Below are 20,951 nucleotides of genomic sequence, written 5' to 3' on the forward strand. Positions count from 1 at the left end.
TATGCGAAGAGGCTGAATAGACTCAGACTGTCTTCATCAGAACAACGGAGGTTGTGGGGTGACCTGTAGAGGTCTACAAGATGGATAGAGTGGATGGCAGGCACTCTTTCCCAGGATGAAGGGGTCAGTCACCAGAGGGCATAGGTTTAAGGTCTGTGGGGCAAAGTTTAGAGGAGATGTGCAAGGCAGGTTTTTTACACAGAGGGTGGTAAGTGCCTGGAACACGTTGCCAAGGGAGGTTGTGGAAGAAGATACATTAACGGCGTTCAAAAGGCATCTTGACAAATACATGGATAGGATGGGTATAGAGGGATATGGCACAAGGAAGTGCTGAGGGTTTTGGCCAAGGTTGATATCATGACCGGTACAAGCTTGGAGGGCCTGTTCCTGTGCTGAATTGTTTTTTGTATGAATACAAAAGTAGGGAGGTTGGGGCAGCAGGGTAGCATGGTGGTTAGCATAAATGCTTCACAGCTCCAGGGTCCCAGGTTCGATTCCCGGCTGGGTCACTGTCTGTGTGGAGTCTGCACGTCCTCCCCCTGTGTGCGTGGGTTTCCTCCGGGTGCTCCGGTTTCCTCCCACAGTCCAAAGATGTGCGGGTTAGGTGGATTGGCCATGCTAAAATTGCCCGTAGTGTCCTAATAAAAGTAAGGTTGGGGGGGGGGGGTTGTTGGGTTATGGGTATAGGGTGGATACGTGGGTTTGAGTAGGGTGATCATGGCTCGGCACAACATTGAGGGCCGAAGGGCCTGTTCTGTGCTGTACTGTTCTATGTTCTATGTTATGCTTCAGTTATACAGAGCACTATTCAGACCACATATGGAATACTGTGTACATTATTGGTTACTTTATTTAAGGACAGATGTAAATGATAATAATAAACTTTATTAGTGTCACTCGTAGGCTTACATTAACACTGCAACAAAGTCACTGTGAAAAGCCACACTCCGGCGTCTGTTGGGGTACACTGAGGGAGAATTCAGAAAGTCCAATTCACCGAACAGCACTTCTTTTGGGACGTGTGGGAGGAAACCAGAGCACCCGGAGGAAACCCATGCAGATGCGGGGAGAATGTGAATCGAACCCGGGTCCCAGGCACTGTGAAGCAACAGTGAGTTGGAACCAGTTCAGAGAAGGTTTACCAGGCAAATATCTGGAATGGATTGATTATCTCCTGAGGAAAGGTTGGACCAGCTTTGCATCCACTTGAGTTTAGAAGAGTAAGAGGCGACAGATTGGAACATACAAAATCCCGAGGTGTCTTGACAGGGTGGATGTGGAGAGGTGTTACCTCCTATGGGAGAATCTAGATCTAGGGGGTCACTGTTTAAAAATAGGGGATCGCCCATTTAAAATGAAGATGAGGCAAAATTATTCCACTCGAGTTGAGTCTTTGGAACGCCCTTCTTGAAAAGGTAGTGGAAGCAGAGTTTTTGAATACTTTGAACATAAAGGTAGATAGATTCTTGGTGAGATAGGGATCATAGGTTATTAGCGGCCGGCAGGTGGAATGCAGATTTGAGGTTCCTATCAGATCAGCCATGATCTTCTTAAATGGCAAAGCAGGCGCGAGGGGCTATTGGTCTACTGCTCCTTGTTTGTGTGTTGTTAAACTGTCTTAAGGGTGCTGGAAATAGATTAATTAATGTTTTCCTCAAGATAATTGGAGAATTACTTGAAGGAGAAAACTTTGCAGCCTGTCACAGGGAAGGGAAGCGGGGCTAATTAGTTAACTTATCAGAGCCAGCATGGGTATGACAGGCCAAATGGCAGTATCCTCCTCTGCTCCGAACAAACCACAGAGGAAATAGACATTGGAGCTTCGCTGCATGCATTTCATACCACCATATTTAACAAGAAGCATTCCGTCAATTACACCATCCTTGTTTGCACTTTCGTCTGACTCCCATCCAGCTCCAAATATAGATATATTAAAGATCTTCGACACACCATCTAAATGGCTTTACTCTCTGCGACGTTCTATCTCATTTTGCTGAAAATAATCTGTTTCAAAGAAAACAGCATCTCGCCACAAGCAATGCAGGGGATGCCTGCCAAAATTAACATCAACGGGCAATTTTTTATTTTAAAGCCAACCACAATGTAGTATTGTGACTGGTTTTAAACACCTGCGTTACAGAGTGTATGTTTAACGGTCGTATTATGTTGCCTGGTGTGCTGATTCAAATGGGGAAATGTAAAACATGATGCTTGGATTAAATTTTTTTTTTAAATCAGTCACAGCGCCAAGGTCACTGTTCGTGTGGAGTTTCCACATTCTATCGTGTCTGCATGGGTCTCACACCCCCCACCCCAACCCAAAGATGTGCAGGGTAGGTGGATAGGCAATTCTTTTGAGGTCTACCAACAAACAGAAGTAAACAGACTTGAGGGACAAAGCAAAAAAAGGGGCACTGCCCGAACATAACTAAGATCAACAAAAACTTAAAAACATCAAATAAAGAGGTCAATGAAGCACCAAAACCCCTGTGGTGCCCACTGGGCACGGAAGACGAGGTGGATAGGCCCTTTAATTGGGGGGGGGGGGGGGGGGGGGGAACAATTGGGTACCCTAAATTTTAAAATAAAAATGTAAAACAAAAACAAATCAGAGATTGAATTACATGATAAATAAATAATCAGGGATTGGGGGAATTCGTTGCATTTTGAAACTTTGCTCAAATTTGGTCCTGCAATTGAGCCGCATGGGCGCCTCTTCATTGTATTAGGTAAAACTAAACCTACAATTAGCCCCACCATGTCGGCAAACAAAGGGCTGGAAGGAAAGAAATGTCCCGCCAATTCGCGGAGCTCCCCATTGGTCCGCACGCCCTGTCAATCATTGCCAATCCGCCAGCCCATTGGATAGCCCCGGTCAGGCGGTTAACCAATCGGTTTGCAGCCAATGCGTCCGTCGATCCCATTGGTTCGCCCATCCGACAGGCCCACGCTCGAAGCGGCGGGATAGGGCGAGAGCCGCCAATGGCGGGGCGCCGCAGTGGGGATTGGCTGTTCGAGGAAAGGCGCGAGAGCGGCGGCACGTTTAAAAAGCGGGAGGCGCGAGCGCGGCCCGTTAGCGCCTCACTGGCCAACATGGTTCGCACCAAAGCCGATGGCCCGTCCGCTTCCACCGGCTCCTATAGGAAGGGTAAGAGAGTAGGAAGCGGGGGGGGATACATGGGATTCGGTTAGGAGGTGCGGGCGGTATGTACCGGGAGGAGGGGGGTCTTTACCTTCGGGCAGTCTTTGTCCCACCGCTGAGTGCGGTCGGGGGTGACAGCGGGGCGGCCACCATTTGCCGCCGCTTCCTTTCTCCTCAGGCCCGGCGCGCGTGGTGCTGGGGCCTGTCGGCGGCCAGGAATTGCCCCCCACCTTTAAAGGGGACGTCTGGTGCGCGGCATCTCCGGTTAAAGGGGATGTCTCCCGGGTGTTTTTTTTTGGCGGGAGGTGTGACTTTTGGCGCCAGGCTGCGCACCGGATGCTCCCTCGGTTCCCGGTTGCACCCCAAAACCCGCTCTTCCTCACCCGGAACACCGTACTGATCGAGCGATGGGGTTTTAGTCAGAAACTGTCACTTTTAATTATTAAATAACAATCTGCATTCTGAAAGTGATCAACGCCCCCTGGGGGGGTTTCAGCAAGGGCACTGTTGAATCGAAAAGTCACGTTAGGACAGATGAACCAGGTGTTTAGTCCCAAGAGGTGATTTTTTTTTTTGTGGGTGCGGGAAAATAAAACTACAGATGTTGAACATATGAAACCAACAGAACATGCTGGAAGTACTCGGCAGACAGGACAGCTGAAGGGTTTAACTCTCGCATTAGTTAGCTCCCGAATAACTTCAACAGATCTGGGCAGGGGACATGTTCCTCCTTGGCATACTTTTGATTTGAACATTTTAAATATTGGGGACGGATGGGAGATGTGTAATGAAGCCTTCATTAATATGATCAATCAAAGTTGGCAGCATCTGGAGAGAGGAAAACTTTTTCACATATTTTGGTTCTGGAATGTGCTGCCTGGATATTGGGTGGAAGCATGTTCAATGTTTCTATTGAAGTAATCAATGTGCAGGGTGGTGCAATGGTTAGCATTGTTGCTGAGACACAGGTTTGATCCTGGGTCAATGTCCCTGTGGAGTTTGCACATTCTCTGTGTCTGTATGGGTCTCACACCCACAGCCCAAAGATGTGCAGGGTAGGGGGATTGGTCATGCTAAATTACCCCTTAATTGTGATGGGGGAAGAGTTGGGTACTCTGATGTGCTGGGGAATGGTGCCTTTACAGCCTTTATGCTCATTTGGAGAGCCAATGCAATGGGCCTCCTGTGCCCTTGAGATTCTGTGAACCAGGTAGTGTTTCAGATCACTTTCCTCTCTGGATAAGTTGATGTGCGTGGTTGCGCTTGGGGGGTGGGAAATGATGACAAACAAGGCAAGGTCTCGTAGGGTGGAGGAGCGATTAAATGATTTAAAGTTACATGCTTTAAAAATGTTCAGGTGAGGGCTGGATAGCAGCCATTTGAATGCTGGTTAAAGGGACTCATTTTTTAAAGAGCAGAACCGAACCAGTGAGGAAGGACATGTACAAGATGGAGGTTATGATTTAAAATCATTGTATGTTTAGTCCAATGTTTGCTGAGCCAAATTATGTTTAGGGTAGATTTTCAAGAGGCTCTTGCAAGACTGGTTTATCAAGGTAATCAGAGTTGAAGTCTTGACCTGGCCCCATGGAGCACTTAGAATTGAGGGGTATGGAGATCTTGGCAGGTTGTGGGGATAAACTAATATTTTCTCATGGTTGTAATGATGCTTGGGATCATGATGTGTCCAATATGTAACAATGGAGAGGTGGCTGTGAAAATGTGCTTTCCTATTCAGGCAAGAATATAAATCATGCAATGTATTTGGCAGATGTTGTGTGACATTGCAGTAGCTGTTGTGCAGGATTTTCTCTGGCTTTGTCAGGAATAAAAGAGGCAAGGATCTAACCTCTTTAGAGCTAGATATACCATTATGGCATGTCTGTGAAGACTAGGCCATTCTTGATTCTGTCCTGATGTCTCCTTTGGCTCATGCTGTCAGCTATAAGTAAACTCGCTGATCTGAGCCTTAAATTTTTGTTAATCAAGCATCCACAACGTTGAAAGCTTTCAAACATAGTATCTTTAACATGTATCCCAATCACAGGACTTCAGTCAAAATTGTCAACTTTATACTGAATGAATCATTTAGGACAACTGATCAGGAACTTGTATTAAGAGATGGAGGTAACAAGGACTTCCAGTGCTTGGATCCTAAACAACTGAAGGTGGCAATGAATGAATGAATCTAAGGAAGGCCAACATTAGAGGGATGCAGAATAAAGTGCAGGGCTGGAGGTGTGAGCTCATGGAGGGATTGGAACCCAGGTGTGAGGCTTTTCAATCTGAGCATTGATGGATGAGTGAGCACCTGGGTGAATGGCACTGTACAGATACTGTATTGACATTAGAATGGTATACTCTGCTTGTGCTCAAGTATTGTTATATGAATTTGTTGGGTCCTAGCTATGCCTGGTCTTTGTGACATCAGCCATGTCCTCTCCCCTGCAATGGACAATTTGATTCTCTTGCCTTTAAATGGTCTATCTCTGGCTCCTTGGATTGTTGTCCCCATTCCCACACCCGAAGCCCAATGTCTCCTACAACTATCTAGCTGCTTCCTGTAAGGACTGTTTATTTGTCTCTTCTGTTTTGACACTATTGTATTCTATTGTACTTCTGATATGCCTTGCTTTTTCCTGCAGGGCAGACCAGTCTGTTCTTTCCTTTACTTGTACCCTCCCAGAACCATGAAATGTTCTTCGCCTTCCATTCCGTGTGAGGCACAATCATCAATGCTGCCTTCCTCCCAGCATGGAGTACTGTTCATTCTGTGACACTCTAGCTTCCTCTCGGTTGCCTCTCTTCAAATGGTGATACAATTGCTGCCCTTTTATCTCCTTCACACGTCCACGGTCTTGACACTCTTGATTTGCTTGTACCCCTGCACCAGATCTTGTGGTCTCCTACGTGCTGTTGGTAATGATTTTGTAATCCGAGGCAGGCCAACAGCACTGTTCAATTCCTGTATCAGCCTCCCCGAACAGGTGCTGGGTCAGTGGTCCAATGATTATGGTGTGTATTGACCTCTGTGCACAAAACTTTTTGGTGTAATTTTTGTTTGTCGATTTTCCCCTTTTTCTCCTGACACCCTTCTCTTTCCACTCCTTCAATATTTTATCCTTTTGAATGTTTCTTGCTTAAAACAAATGTTCATGTCTTGAATTTGTTCCTCCATATTGAGAGTCACTGCCACACAGGTCCTGCTGGTCAAGCTTCTGCTTGGGTTCAGAATTAACTTGACAAATGGATGCTGAATTTGCATGTGGGGTTTTTGCAAATTGTTCTGTTGCATTTGGTGTTTACAACATCTAGCTGTGGCAAAGACACTCATACAGTTATTTTCTCTCAACAGCTGTGGCTGCTAGAGCACCCAGGAAGGCGCTTGGATGTGCAAGTACAGCCAACAACTTGCTAACATCACCTGGGAAAAAGGGTATGTATTGACCTCAATTTCGTGAGCAAAATATCCCAGATATATTTAACTACTGACTGGCTGGTACTGTGGTGGATAAATCATAAGGCAAGTCTAAGCACAAAATGATGGGAGCTATGGTTTTTAAGTGTGTAGACGTGCATGGGATTTTGAATTATTTTGTTTCAGTGCCCAGTCATCTATGATAGCCATAAGAAGGTAAACAAAGTTATTTCCCTTTGAGCTTTTTAATGTGGAAGTGTTTGTTGCAGCAATGATTGTCTGAATGCAACCTAATCAGATCTGTTTCAAAGTACTTAGACTTCACTGACATGATCTTGAAGGCTGATATCAAATTGCATGTAGCTTTGGATTTTCACTTTCCACTAGAAGCTCTTTTGGGCAGATTATCAACAAATGCATTTTGATTTGCTTTGTTTTGGGTCCTATTAAAGGGAAAACGATTGGGGATTGATTTCTTAACTTGTAGGCGTCCCATTTTAAAGTAATAGTATGCATTCAACTCTTTCTGTCTTCAATGTTGAAGATGAAAAATCTGTTGGCTCAGTTTAATTCTGTGCAGATAATTAATAGAGGACAACATTTGAGTGACAGCATGCAGGGCTAGCAAGACGAGTGAATATTGTGTGGAAGATGTGCATATTAAATTCAATTTGTGCCATAGCTCACTGGCTTAACAGCTCTAAAGGCCCTTCTTTCAATCAATGTTTTGGGATAGTTAGTGAATTTCACCTACCTCAATCTTTTGGGAGATATCTTTACGATATTTGGGAAGAATTTAAACTCTGGTTGACAGGAGTTGTTTTATGCTTAATAGAAGGCAAATATGCTGGTGGGAACCCAGTGTGTCCAAGACCAACCCCAAAGTGGCAGAAAGGGATTGGTGAATTTTTTGGTGGTCCTTCCAAGCAGCCTGAGAAGGAGAATACTGTACCCTCGGATGATGAAGCCAGTAGCTGCAAGGCTGGAACAAGCAAAGCTCCAAGAAGGTGAGTTTTAACATGGTCACCTTTTCCAAAAAGGCACTGGCAGGCTACATTTTTAGTTTGTGGTATGGTTCTTTGGGATGTAGTGTTCTTGGTTTCATGATTCTCCCTGCTCAAAGCTCCACAGGGGAAAGGTATTAACTGATCTTGTCCAGGATCACAAATCTCCAGTTGCCAATAACAGGATAGCAATGAAGTATGGCAGCCATGACTTGTTTCCCTGTCCTATTCTAGGATGCTGCAATCGGCAACCTCTTGGCAGATATTGGTTAATTCAGCAAGGATCAAAGTTCTTTACTGCCCATTGGGATGCAGGTGGGGTGGAGATTGATATTTCAGGCACAGCATTACAGCTTGGAATACAACATATTGAACAATTCAGGCATACTGACTTGAATATTTGAGTTTTAATATCCATCTCACAGATTTCTCCTGCAAACTATTCTGGAATGCACAGATATCAAATATGGAAATGATTTGCTCTTGGATGTGTTCTTAATTCTTGGCAAAACAGCAATATTTTGTAGTAGCCCAGCATTTGGAATCACTTGTTGCTAATGTCAAAAGAATCTCTGGACCCAGTGATATAATTCTTGTGACATTGTTTGGGGGAAGCTAAATTGCTACTGAGGTCAATTTCAAGATTTCCTGGTCTGTGGCAGCACTGTTTGAAAGCATTGTTTTGTTTCACTTGGTCTAATTTCTGTCATGAGTGGAGAGAAAGGGAGAAACGCTGGACCTTTTTTGAGAATAACTGATTCAAGTGTGTCAAATTCTTCAGGGAAATTCTTAGACCAATTGTCAGTAAACCACCTACTTTCAGTGTTTTAAGGGCAATTTGATTTTTTTTATTAGCTCCATTCACACCTGTCCATGTTGGCCTCCCAATAGGCCATGGAAACATCTCTGTCCACTTCGGGCTGTCCACCATTGTCAACAGCATATTTAAATGCCATATTCATATATTTCACTGAATTGCCACCATAATAATAAAGTTGTTCAATATCAACATTGATTCTAAATGCATGACATGAATGTTCTGGTGGTCACAGTTGATGAGAAGCATAAGTGGGCCAGACATATTCACAGACTTGGAACAGAGTCCACAAACTCCATGCAGTTCCCAAGGCCCCTGGTGCTGTGAGGCATTGTGGTGAAACATTATTCTGTGGCAACAAAATTATTAACGCTTCACACCATCAAAAACATTGCAGTTTGTTTCCACTGAATTCTCTATCTGACTCCTGGGACATGCTCACCATTTCCTTTCTGGCTCAGTCATTTCATTTTTGCATCAAACACTGGGATTCTCCTATATTGTGAAACCATGATTGCTGCAATGATTCAATGAGGCCCCAATCACTAAACTGCACCCAAGCCACCATTTCCCAAGAACAAAATGTATTTTGAGGGAATGAGTTTTGGGCATATTCAGTGTTCTTGGAAGCAATTTTATTTTTATCCATTTGTTACACCTAGGGTGCGTGTTCTGCCTGAGGATTCTTCAGAAGAAGCTGCATCAGAGGAAGAGAACTGAACACCTCTTCAGTGAACATGTCTGATACTTGGAACTGATCTTCCTCCGTGTATATTTGTATATATGTCTATTGCTATGTAGTATGGATTTTAGTTGTTTTGTACAGAAATTTAATAATACCAATTAAAAGCCATAATTATGGGACCCAATTCAAAACTTATTGGCTGAAATGTTTGGTCCAGGGCCAGTGGTACCCTCGGCTAAATAACAATTTAACATCTAATTACTGGATTTTGGGTTTCATAAAATCTTGTTTGTCCTCCTGGTTGGTGGGTGAGGTTGGACAGAAGAGATAACTGAATATTATCCATAACCAGGTGTATCTTTAGTTGCCTTGTGTAGCTTTGCAATGTTGGTCTAAATGTTTTATAATAAATTCTTAAACATGTGCAGCTCCCATTGTATTTTCTTAGCTTGAAAAAAATCAAGGAAGCCTCACTCTTAGTATTAAAAACTTAGAAAATATCCTGCTGTGCCATCCATTGATTGTGGCTGATCCTCCAACTCAATAGCCTAACCTGCTTTCCCCTGCCCCATATCAATGATCCCCTTTGCCCCAAGTGCTGCATCTTGAACATACAATATTTTTGCCTCAACTACTTCCTGTGGTAACAAATCCCACAGGCCAACCACTGGTGAAGACATTTCTCCCCATCTGTCCTAAATGGTCTACCCCTATCCTCACACTGACCCCTGGTTCTGGACACATCCACCATTGGGAACATCCTTCCTGCATCTGTCTTGTCCTGTTAGAATTTTATAGATTTCTGAGACTCCCCTCATTCTTCTGAACTTGAGCAGATGCAATCTTTTTTTAATAAATTTAAGAGTATCCAATTTTTTTTCTAATTAAGGGGCAATTTTAGTGTGGCCAATCCATCTACCCTGCACATCTTTGGGTTGTGGGGGCGAAACCCACGCAAACATGGAGAATGTGCAAACTCCCTACAGACAGTGACCCAGAGATGAGTTCAAAACATGTAGCTATGCATCACCCAAGATAATCACATATTGGGATTGCTTGAGGGGCCCAAGATGTATTATAGCAAAACTCGTGAAGGCTCATAAGATGTTTGCAGCACAGCAATCCATGTGGCCCATTGTGTCCATGCTGGTCAACAAAGATGAACACTCAAATGCCATTTTCCAGCCCATAGCAGTTTGATCCTCTCGTGTCTCCCTGACTTAGTGCTTATAGTACATGACCAGCGGTGTGTTTGCCTGTTTGTGTTTTTTGTTTCTACCCATATGGTCTCATTTTTATAAAAAAAATTAGAGTACCCAATTATTTTTTCCAATTAAGGGGCAATTTAGCATAGCCAATCTACCTATCTTGCACATCTTTGGGTTGTGGGGGTGAAACCCACACAGACACGGGGAGAATGTTCAAACTCCACACGGACAGTGACCCAGGTCCTCAGTGCCGTAGGCAGCAATGCTAACCACTCTGCCACCGTGCTGCTCTCCGTATGGTCTCATTTGATGCTTCCAAGATACGTTCCCACCTCACTGTGATAATTGATTCCTTGATCAATACTATGACCTAATTTCTATTCCTATCTCATCTGAATACCTTGTAACTAGGAATGATAAGCTGCCAATCCTTGTCATGAGTAGGGTTACATTAATATTGCAATGAAGTTACTGTGAAAAGCTCCTAGTTGCCACACTCTGGTGCCTGTCAAATACACGGGAGAATTCGGTGTCCAAATGACCTACCAGCATATCTTTCGGGACTTGTGGGAGGAAACCCACGCAGACACGGGCAGAACGTGCAGTCTCCATAAAGACTGACCCAAGCCGGGAATCTACCCTGGTGCTATGAAGCAACAGTGCTGCCCATCTTTCAACCAAGCCTCTGTCCTAGCTGTGATATCAAACTCCCACATGCCTATCTATGCCCTCAGCTTGTCTGCCTTACACCTCGGGCTCCTTCCATTTAAATGCATCCAATTTAACCTTGTTTTAGACTTTCATATCTCACCTGTTTCCTCTGATTTTCAGACTCACTGGCATTGTAATTTCTAATTCCATCTCCTCTCCCCATCTGAGCTAGTTGTCAGGATCCCATATCGCAGGCAATTTAAAAAAAAATTTAGAGTATCCAATTCATTAATTTTTGGGCAATTTGGCTTGTTCAATCCACCTACCCTGTACATCTCTGGGTTGTGGGGGTGAAACCCACGCAAACGCGGGGAGAATGCAAACTCCACACGGACGGTGACCCAGAGCCGGGATCGAACCTGGGACTCAGTGCCATAAGGCAGCAGGGATCCCTGCCAATTTTAAATCTGCCCTATCAGCACTAGCAAACCTGTGTGTGAGAATGTTGATCCCATTCCAGTTCGGATGTAACGCATCCAACCAGAAGCTGTCAGAGCTGCTCAGCCAGAAGTACCTCCTGCACATATGATCTTCCAGAACACCAGGAGCACCTCGGATGTGATAATCCCAGGACAGAGTTCCCCAGACATAATGATAGGATGTATAGACTAGAAAAATGTTCTTGGGGTGGTTAGTACTACTGCGCTGGGAACCTGGGTTTGATCCCGGCTCCGGGTCACTGTCCATGTGGAGTTTGCACATTCTCTGCATAGGTCTCGCCCCCAAACCCAAAAATGTACAGAGTGGGTGAATTAGCCACCCTAAATTGCCCCTTAAATGGGAGGGGGAGGGATTGGGTACTCTAAAATTTATAAAAGAAAAATATTCCTATACAAACAAATGACTGCGGATGCTGGAATCTGGAACGAAAGAGAAAATGCTGGAAAATCTCAGCAGATCTGGCAGCATCTGTGGGGGAGAGAAAAATATTCCTGTTTATAAAAACATACAAATGAAAATAGAAGCAGGAGGAGGGCATTTAATCCTTTCAGCCTCTTCTGCCATTCGTTATGGCTGATCATCAAATTTAATACCCTGATCCCAATATCTTACGGTCCAAGCTAAAATCAAAATCCAGTTATTCCCTCTTCGTTTTCCTTTCTGAAATGTACATTTTTCTAATTCTCAGCTACTGGACCTTCCCGAACAAGTTTCTCACCAACTAATGAACTTGTGTTTCTCCTTTGACATTAAGCTGCTGACTGTCCCAGTGTCCTCTTGCGCACTCTAGGTGCTGCTGACTGGCGGTCCCGTTGGTGGCTGATATGTTTCTCATCCCCATTCTCCTGCCTCTTCACACCCCCCCCCCCCCCCCCCCCCCCCCCCCCCCAATAACCCCTGATATCCAAATAGAAAGCATATTACATAAATGGAGAGAGACTGACATGCTGCAGTTCAGAGGGATCTGGGTGTACTCATACACAAGTCACAAAACGTTAGCGAGCAGGTACAGCAAGTAATTAGGAAGGTAAATGAAATCTTGGCCTTTATTGCCAAGGTGTATGAAGTATAAAAGTAAGGAAATCGTGCTACTGCTGTGCAGGGCATTGGTGACACTGCAAATAGAGGACTACGTACCATTCTGATCTCCTGTTCTAAGGATGGGTATACTTGCTTTGGGGGCCGTTCAGAGGAGGTGCATTAGGTTCTGTCCTCGGATGAAGAGGTTTTCTTGTGAGGAAAAGTTGAGCCTAAACTTGTTGGCGTTTAGAAGAATGGGAGGGGATCTTATTAAAACAACATTTTGTGCGGTTGACATGGTAAATGCTGAGAAGATGTTTACCCGAGAGGGAACTAGGGAATTTAGAACTAGGGTGGCACAGATTCAAAATAAGGGATCTCCAATATATGATAGAAAATCGGTGAAGGAGTAGGCCATTCGGTCCTTCGAGCCTGCACCACCATTCAATATGATCATGGCTGATCATGCAAATTCAGTATCCCACACTCGCTTTCTCTCCATATCCCTTTAGCTGCAAGGGCCACGTCCAGCTCCCTCTTGAATATATCCAATGTACTGGCTCCAACAGCTTTCTGTGGGTAGCTATTTCAGAACTCTGAGAGAAGAAGTTCTTCCTCATCTAATGGCTTACCCTTTATTCTTGGGCTGTGACCCCTAGTCCTGGACGTCCCCAACATCAGGAACATTCTTCCTGCATCTCGCCTGTCCAGTCCAATCAGGATTTTATATGTTTCTATGAGATCTCCTCTCATTCTTCCAAACCCCCGTGAGTACCAGCCCAGTCGACCCAGTCTTTCTTCATCTGTCAGTCCTGCCATCCCGGGAATTAGTCTGGTGAACCTTCGCTGGACACCCTCAATATCAAGAATATCCTTCCTCAAACTAGGAGACCAAAACTGCACACAATACTCAAGGTGTGGCCTCACAAAGGCCCTGAGTAACTGCATCAAAACACCCCTACTCCTGTACTCAAATCCTCTTGGTGATGAGGAGGAATTTCCTCTCAGAGAGCAGTGAATCTGTGGAGGTGGGTCATTGACTACATACAAGGCTGAGTTTAGATGGACCTTTGGGCGACAAGGGTTACCGGGTCAGGCTGGAAAGTGGAGTTAAAGCCACAATCAGATCATGAACCTATGGAATGGCAAACAGGCTGGAAGGGCCGAATGGTCCACTCCTGCTCCTATTTCGTATGGGCTTCTGAATCTACAGGGGCAGCAGGGTAGCATGGTGGTTAGCATAAATGCTTCACAGCTCCAGGGTCCCAGGTTCGATTCCCGGCTGGGTCACTGTCTGTGTGGAGTCTGCACGTCCTCCCCCTGTGTGCGTGGGTTTCCTCCGGGTGCTCCGGTTTCCTCCCACAGTCCAAAGATGTGCGGGTTAGGTGGATTGGCCATGCTAAAATTGCCCGTAGTGTCCTAATAAAAGTAAGGTTACGGGGGGGTTGTTGGGTTACGGGTATAGGGTGGATACGTGGGTTTGAGTAGGGTGATCATGGCTCGGCACAACATTGAGGGCCGAAGGGCCTGTTCTGTGCTGTACTGTTCTATAATGTACCCGTCATCTTCCCTCATTGCAGAGTGCTATCACCCTATCAATGTAAAGAATGGTGGTCATGTTCTGAACTAGCAATCCAGAGAAATTGAAATCAGTCCTCTACATGGCAAGAAAAGAGTTTGAATTCAGTTGTAAAACAAAATTCTGGAAATAAAAAGTCAGACTCGGTAAAACATGAACAGGCAGCTGTCGTTAAAAACTGCAAGTGGCCCTCGAATGTCCTTTAGGAGAGGAAACTTGCCTTCCTCACACAGTGGCTTAACTGTGCCTCCAGGCCTACATTGATGGTTGGCATGGTAACCGGCTTCAACTTGACCTCAGCAAGCTCCTCAAGTGAATCAATCTTCCTCGCTGAATCTCGGAATGGGAAATAAATGCCATGCCATGTCTGACAACGGCACTCACGTTGGCGAGGATGAAAACTGCTTGCTCACGCCATGTAGCATTTCTTCAGCCTGTCCTGACTATGCAACTTGATTCCTGAGTGAGCTTTCCAACTTCATTTGTTCCATATGCTGGGAAGTTTGGAGTTTGACAGGAAGTTCATATGAAGCCTGTTGGCCTGCACTGCATAATTGACTCCAGAAATATGTTGTCTGGACACAATGTGCACTGATTAATTAGTTTATTTTGAAATGAAATGAAAATTGCCCATTGTCACGAGTAGGCTTCAATGAAGTTGCTGTGAAAAGCCCCTAGTCGCCACATTCCAGCGCCTGTTCGGGGAGGCTGGTACGGGAATTGAACCGTGCCGCTGGCCTGCCTTAAAAGCCAGCGATTTAGCCCAGTGTGCTAAACCAGCCCCTATTGTGCTCAGCCTATCATAGAATCCCCACAGTACAGAAGGAGGCCATTTGGCCCATCAAGCCTGCACCGAGCCTCCGAAGGAGCACCCCACCAGGCCCACGCCCTATCACCGTAACCCCACCTAACCTAACCAACTAACTCGCACATCTTTGGACTGTGGGAGGAAACCAGAGCACCCGAAGGAAAACGGCACAGGAAATGGGGAGAATGTGCAAACTCCACACAGAAAGTCACTCCAGGTTGGAATTGAACCCGGGTCCCTGGCGCCGGCACCGGCCCTAGGGTTGCTGGCGCCCCGGGCAAGCTGAACTTCGGCGCCCTGGGGCTGGGGGGGGGGGGGGGGGGGGCTGGGGGGGGGGGAGGGGGGGCGGGGCGGAGCCGTGGGGGTGGGGCGGAGGCGGCGGGGCCGAGGGGGGGCGGACCCGAGGGGGGCGGACCTGAGGGGGGGCGGGGGGGGGGGCGGACCTGAGGGGGGGCGGACCCGAGGGGGGGCGGGGGGCGGGGACCCGAGGGGGGTGGGCGGGGGGGGCGGAACGAGCGGGGGGGCGGACCGGGGGGGTGGCGCCCTGGGGGAGGGCAGCCACCGCGCATGCGCTGGTTGGCGCCGGCCCAACTGCGCATGCGCGGGACCCGAGTCTGGCGCCCCCTAGCACATGGCGCCCCGGGCGACTGCCCGAGTTGCCGGTGCCTTGAGCAGGCCCTGCCTGGCGCTGTGAGGCAGAAGTGCTAACCACTATGTGACCGTGCCGTCCTTATTGTGTGTGTGTGTTTTTTTAAGGTACTTTATTTTAAATCTTTATTGTTACAAGTGGGCTTTCATTAACACTGCCAAGCAGGGCAGCACGGTAGCACTGTGGCTTCACAGCACCAGGGTTCCAGCTTCGATTCCCGGCTTGGGTCAGTGTCTGTGCGGAGTCTGCACGTTCTCCCCGTGTCTGCATGGGTTTCCTCCAGGTACTCCGGTTTCCTCCTACTAGTCCCGAAAGACGTGCTGATAGGTAATTTGGAAATTCTGAATTCTTCCTCCGTGTACCTGAACAGATGCCGGAATGTGGCGACTAGAGGCTTTTCACGGTAACTTCATTGCAATGTAAGCCTACTTGTGACAATAAAAGATTATTATTATGAAGTTACTGTGAAAAGCTCCTAGTCGCCACATTCCGGCGCCTGTTTGGGTATATGGAGGGAGAATTCAGAATGTCCAAATTACCTAACATCACGTCTTTGGAGACTTGTGGGGAAACCCAAGCAAACACGGGGAGAACGTGCAGACTCAGAATTCACAGTGCAGAAGGAGGCCTTTCGGCCCATCTAGTCTGCACCGGCCCTTGGCAAGAGCACCACACTTAAGCCCACGCCTCCACCCTATGCCCGTTACCCAGTAACCCCAAATAACCTTTTGGGACACTAAGGGCAATTTATCCAGGCCAATCCACCCAAACTGCACGTCTTTGGACTGTGGGAAGAAACCGGAGCATCCGGAGGAAACCCACGCACACACGGGGAGAACGTACAGACTCCGCACAGACAGTGACCCAGCGTGGAATTGAACCTGGGACCCTGACACTGTGAGGCAGACGTGCTACCAACTGTGCCACCGTGACCCCCCCCCCCCCCCCTCCCCTTATTGTGTGTGTGTGTATTTGTTTTTAAAAGGTACTTTATTTTATCCCTGGACAATTTGGGGGGGGAAGCTGTGGATTCCGGGAAAGCAGCCGGTTGGCCACCCTCCGCCCTGTTAGCGGCAGCGTGTGCAGGGAGTGAGCGGCTGGTCGGCCACCCGCAGCATCGTTGGGAGCAGGGAGTCTGGTGAGTGGCAGCAAAAGTCAGGCCTTGAAATATTAACCACTGATTTCAGACGAAGAATTACCGCGGGAGGGCGGGGGGAAAGCGAACGTGCTTGCACTGAATCAGTCCGTTTCAGTGAGCGAGCTGTAAAACCACTTCGCATTTGAAGCAACTGGCAGGGAAAATGGCTCCTTCTGTTTCAATGTCTTTTTTCGAGGCAATCCTTAAGCCAGCATTGCTGAGTGATTAAACCCACCCTGGACCCCCCTCCACCCAAGGTGTACAGTCAAGGTGACCAAATAGCCTGTATTTTAAGGGATTGTCTCTTATTTTGACCCCCCCCCCCCCCCCCCCCCCCCACACACACACAAGGGATGCCTATTGTCCCTCATTTCTACAGCAATGAAGGAGAGACTGAACCTGGAAGTGTCCTCTGGCCTTTGCTGCATTGTGTTTTTCTTGTGAGCCTGCTCACCGTGGCCACCAAAGAGTTGGGATCACCAGAATCCACCCCCAACACCCCTTGCAGGTCAAAGTGCCCCTTGCACTGTTTCACAAGTTGAGTCAGCCTGCGTACACCCCCTCAGCACCGGGCTAAATCACTGACTTTGAAAGCAGGCCAGTAGCAGCATGGTTCAGTTCCTGTACCAGCCTCCCCGAACAGGCGCCGGAATGTGGCGACTAGGGGCTTTTCACAGTAACTTCATTTGCAGCCTACTTGTGACAATAAGCGATTCTCATTTCATCTCCGCTCCCTGGGGACCGCACCGTGGCACACTGCTACCTCACGGCGCCGAGGACCTGGGTCTGAATCCCGGTCCTGGGTTACTGTCCGTGTGGATTTTGCACATTCTTCCCCGTATCTGCGTGGGTTTCGCCCCCACAACCCAAAGATGTGCAGGGTAGGTGGATTGGCCACGCTAAATTGCCCCTTAATTGGGAAAAAAATAATTGGGTATTCTAAATTTAAAAGAAAAAATCTCCGCTCCCTGACCGGCGTGGTGGTGCAGTGGTTAGCACTGCTGCCTCACGTCGACGAGGACCCGGATTGAATCCCGGCCCACGGGTCACTGTCCGTGTTGCGTTTGCACGTTCTCCCCATGTCTGCGTGAGTCTCACCCCCCCACAATGCAAAGATGCGCAGGGTAGGTGGCTTGGCTGCGCTAAAATTTTTATCCCATTGGGGATAAAAAAATGAATCGGGTGCCTCTAAATTTAAAAACAAATCTCTGCTCCCTGACCTCCACGTGATGCAGGCTTGGGAGGAGATGGCGGACAGCCATCACAATATCATGTGATATGGCTCTGGCTCCAGCCGGCTCTGGCTCCAGCACGTACGGCACAAACGGGTGCTGCTCTCATCTGCTAAAACGGCTCACAGTTCCATGATAAACAGGGTGGCATGGTAGCACAGTGGTTAGCACTGTTGCCTCAGCTCCAGGGTGCCAATTTTGAATCCCGGCTGGGTCTTTGTGTGGAGTCGGCACATTCTCCCCGTGTCTGCATGTATTTCCTCCGGGTGCTCCTATTTCCTCCCACAGTCCAAAGATGTGCAGGTTAGGTGCATTGGCCATGATAAATTGCCTTTAGTGTCCAAAAAAGGTTCGGTGGGGTTACTGGGATAGGGTGGAGGTGTGGGCTTAAGTAAGATGCTCTTTCCCAATGGGCCGAATGGCCTCCTTCTGCACTGTAAATTCTATGAAATCTTGGGATGCAAAGCTAACCCCCAACTTATGTTTCAGTACAATATGCCATCTCCTTAAATCCCTCCTCCCCACCACCCCCGTCACCAGCCTCATCTCCGACAATAAGTGCGAAAAGCTCTTTATCACCAAGATTGAGTTCATTTGATTAGCTGCCACTTCCCTGCCTTCCATTCGCCCAAACATTCTCCACGCCTCCCCCTGTGCCCGAGCCCTGAACTCTCATCTTTCTTTAGTTTCTCTCCTTATGCTCCCTCCAAACTCATCTTGTCTGTGAGATCCGTCTCCTATTCCCTTGATAGTGTTCCCACTAAACTGCGGACCACACGATTTCCACTCCAGGTTCCCATGTTAGCTGATATTGTGTTTTAAAAAAAAATTTAGAGTACCCAATTCATTTTTTCCAATTAAGGGGCAATTCAGGGTGGCCAATCCACCTAACCTGCACACAAACCCTCGCAAACACAGGGAGAATGTGCAAACTCCACACGGACAGTGACCCAGAGCCGGGATCGAACCTGGGACCTCGACGCCGTGAGGCAGCAGGGCTAACGCTCTGCGCCACTGTGCTGCCCAGTTAGCTGATATTGTTAATCGTTCTCTCTCGGTCCTGCAATCATTATCCCTCTACTCAAAAAGAAACAACTTTTTATTGTTCTTGCAGGCTACTGTCCTATCTTCAATTCCCGTTCCTCTCCAAAGTATGAAGGTGCTGTTGCCTCTCTGATCTGTTCCCACCATTCCTGAACTCCTATATCTCCAACCCAGACACACTGCTGAAATTGCTCTTTATCGGTGTCACGAATGACCAGCGATGTGACTGTGACAAACAGTAAACTTACCCCCCTTGTCCTTCCTGACCAGTCTGCAGCCTTTGACGCAGTTGATTGCACCATCCTTCTCCAATGCCTCTCCACTGTTGTCCAGCTGGGAATGGGACAACATTCCCAGGGTGGGAATGCTCTCACCTATCTAATTGTAGTCAGAGTACACTTGCAACGTGCTCCCTTTCAGCTCTGACACCATCACAGCTGGTATTCTCCAAGGATCTATCACTGGGGGCAGCACGGTGGCTCAGTGGGTTAACCCTGCAGCCTCTCGGCGCCGAGGTCCCAGGTTCGATCCCGGCCCTGGGTTACTGTCCGTGTGGAGTTTGCACATTCTCCCCGTCTTTGCGTGGGTTTTGCCCCCACAACCCAAAGATGTGCAGGGTAGGTGAATTGGCCATGCTAAATTGCCCCTTAAATGGAAAGCATTAATTGGGTACTCTAATCTTTTTTTTAATGATCTCATTTACAAAAAAAAAAAATATTTTATTGTCACAAGTATGAAGTTACTGTGAAAAGCCCGTAGTCGCCACATTCCACTGCCTGTTTTGGTAAGCTGGTACGGGAATTGAACCCGCTGCTGGCCTTGTTCTGCAGTACAAACCAGCTGTCTAGCCCACTGAGTTAAACTGGCCCTTGATGCATATGGTCCTTTGGTGACTGAAAGTACTATTTTTGCATGTACAGTGAGAATACCCACCGTCTCTCTCAAATCTTTCACTGCCACTGAAGTATCTGAACCCAAGTACTGGACAAGCATAACTTTGCCCCAGCCAGTTATTGGCAAGACGGAAGTACAACTCCAATTTAGCAGCTGGTCCATCTATTTTATTTGTTCTGTTATTGTTGGCTGTGCCTCCAGTTGCCTGGGCTCTAAACTCATGAATTCCCTCCCAACACCTCGCTGCCTCTCTTTCCTCCTTTTAGACGCTCTTTAAAATCTACCCCTTTGAGCAAGTTTTTGACCATCAGTATCACCTTGTATGGCTTAATGTCCAGGCTCCTGTGAGACATCTTGGGATATTAGATCATGTTAAGGGTGCTCTGTAAATAAGGGGGCTGGTTTAGCTCACCAGGCTAAATCGCTGGCTTTTAAAATAGGCCAGCAGCACGGTTCGATTCCCGTACCAGCCTCCCCGGACAGGCGCCGGAATGTGGCGACGAGGGGCTTTTCACAGTAACTTCATTGAAGCCTACTCGTGACAATAAGCGATTTTCATTTCATTTCAAATACAAGGTATACTGAGCATTGGTCAGTGATGAAACCTGCAGCTTATGTTGCACAGCAATTAAACTATCCTGATGATCCTGCTCTCTCGTTTAGGCTCTCTATCTTCCTCTGCTACAAATATTTGTCCACCGATCCCTTAAAAGATGCGATTGGAAGCATGGTCTTTCCCACATGGTTAAAATCTTCATTCGCTCCAGTTTGTGCAGCTTCCCTGTGGCCACTTTCAGGCTGTCACTGGTGGAGGTTTGGTGTCTGCCCCCTCGCACTGTCACTGATGGAGGTTTGGTGTCTGCCCCCTCGGGCTGTCACTGATGGAGGTTTGGTGTCTGCCCCCTCGGGCTGTCACTGGTGGAGGTTTGGTGCCTGGCCCATCGGGCTGTCACTGGTGGAGGTTTGGTGCCTGCCCTCAGTCGCTGTCACTGATGGAGGTTTGGTGCCTGTCCTCTCGCGCTGTCACTGGTGGAGGTTTGGTGCCTGTCCCCTCGGACTGTCACTGATGGAAGTTTGGTGCCTGTCCTCTTGCGCTGTCACTGGTGGAGGTTTGGTGTCTGCCCCCTCGGGCTGTCACTGGTGGAGGTTTGGTGTCTGCCC

General features: G+C 47.4%; 2 protein-coding genes across 3 annotated transcripts in view; both read left to right on the forward strand.

The window, feature by feature from the left end:
- Nucleotides 1-2,982: 2,982 nt before the first annotated feature.
- On the forward strand, nucleotides 2,983-9,493 carry pclaf (PCNA clamp associated factor). The gene is made up of 4 exons (XM_038784241.1): nucleotides 2,983-3,148; nucleotides 6,498-6,578; nucleotides 7,396-7,567; nucleotides 9,044-9,493. Exons 1-4 carry the CDS (start codon nucleotides 2,983-2,985, stop codon nucleotides 9,099-9,101), a joined length of 477 nt encoding a protein of 158 aa, XP_038640169.1. The 3' UTR covers nucleotides 9,102-9,493.
- Nucleotides 9,494-16,524: 7,031 nt separating this feature from the next.
- ptpn9a (protein tyrosine phosphatase non-receptor type 9a) overlaps nucleotides 16,525-20,951 on the forward strand; it is a 277,337-nt gene continuing 272,910 nt past the window's right edge. For both annotated transcript variants that reach the window (XM_038784520.1, XM_038784523.1), the window contains exon 1: nucleotides 16,525-16,620. The gene's annotated coding sequence lies outside the window, so the exon portion shown is untranslated. The remainder of the gene's footprint in view (nucleotides 16,621-20,951) is intronic.

This window comes from Scyliorhinus canicula, chromosome 24 (assembly GCF_902713615.1).
Source record: "Scyliorhinus canicula chromosome 24, sScyCan1.1, whole genome shotgun sequence".
Classification (NCBI taxonomy): Eukaryota; Metazoa; Chordata; class Chondrichthyes; order Carcharhiniformes; family Scyliorhinidae; genus Scyliorhinus; species Scyliorhinus canicula.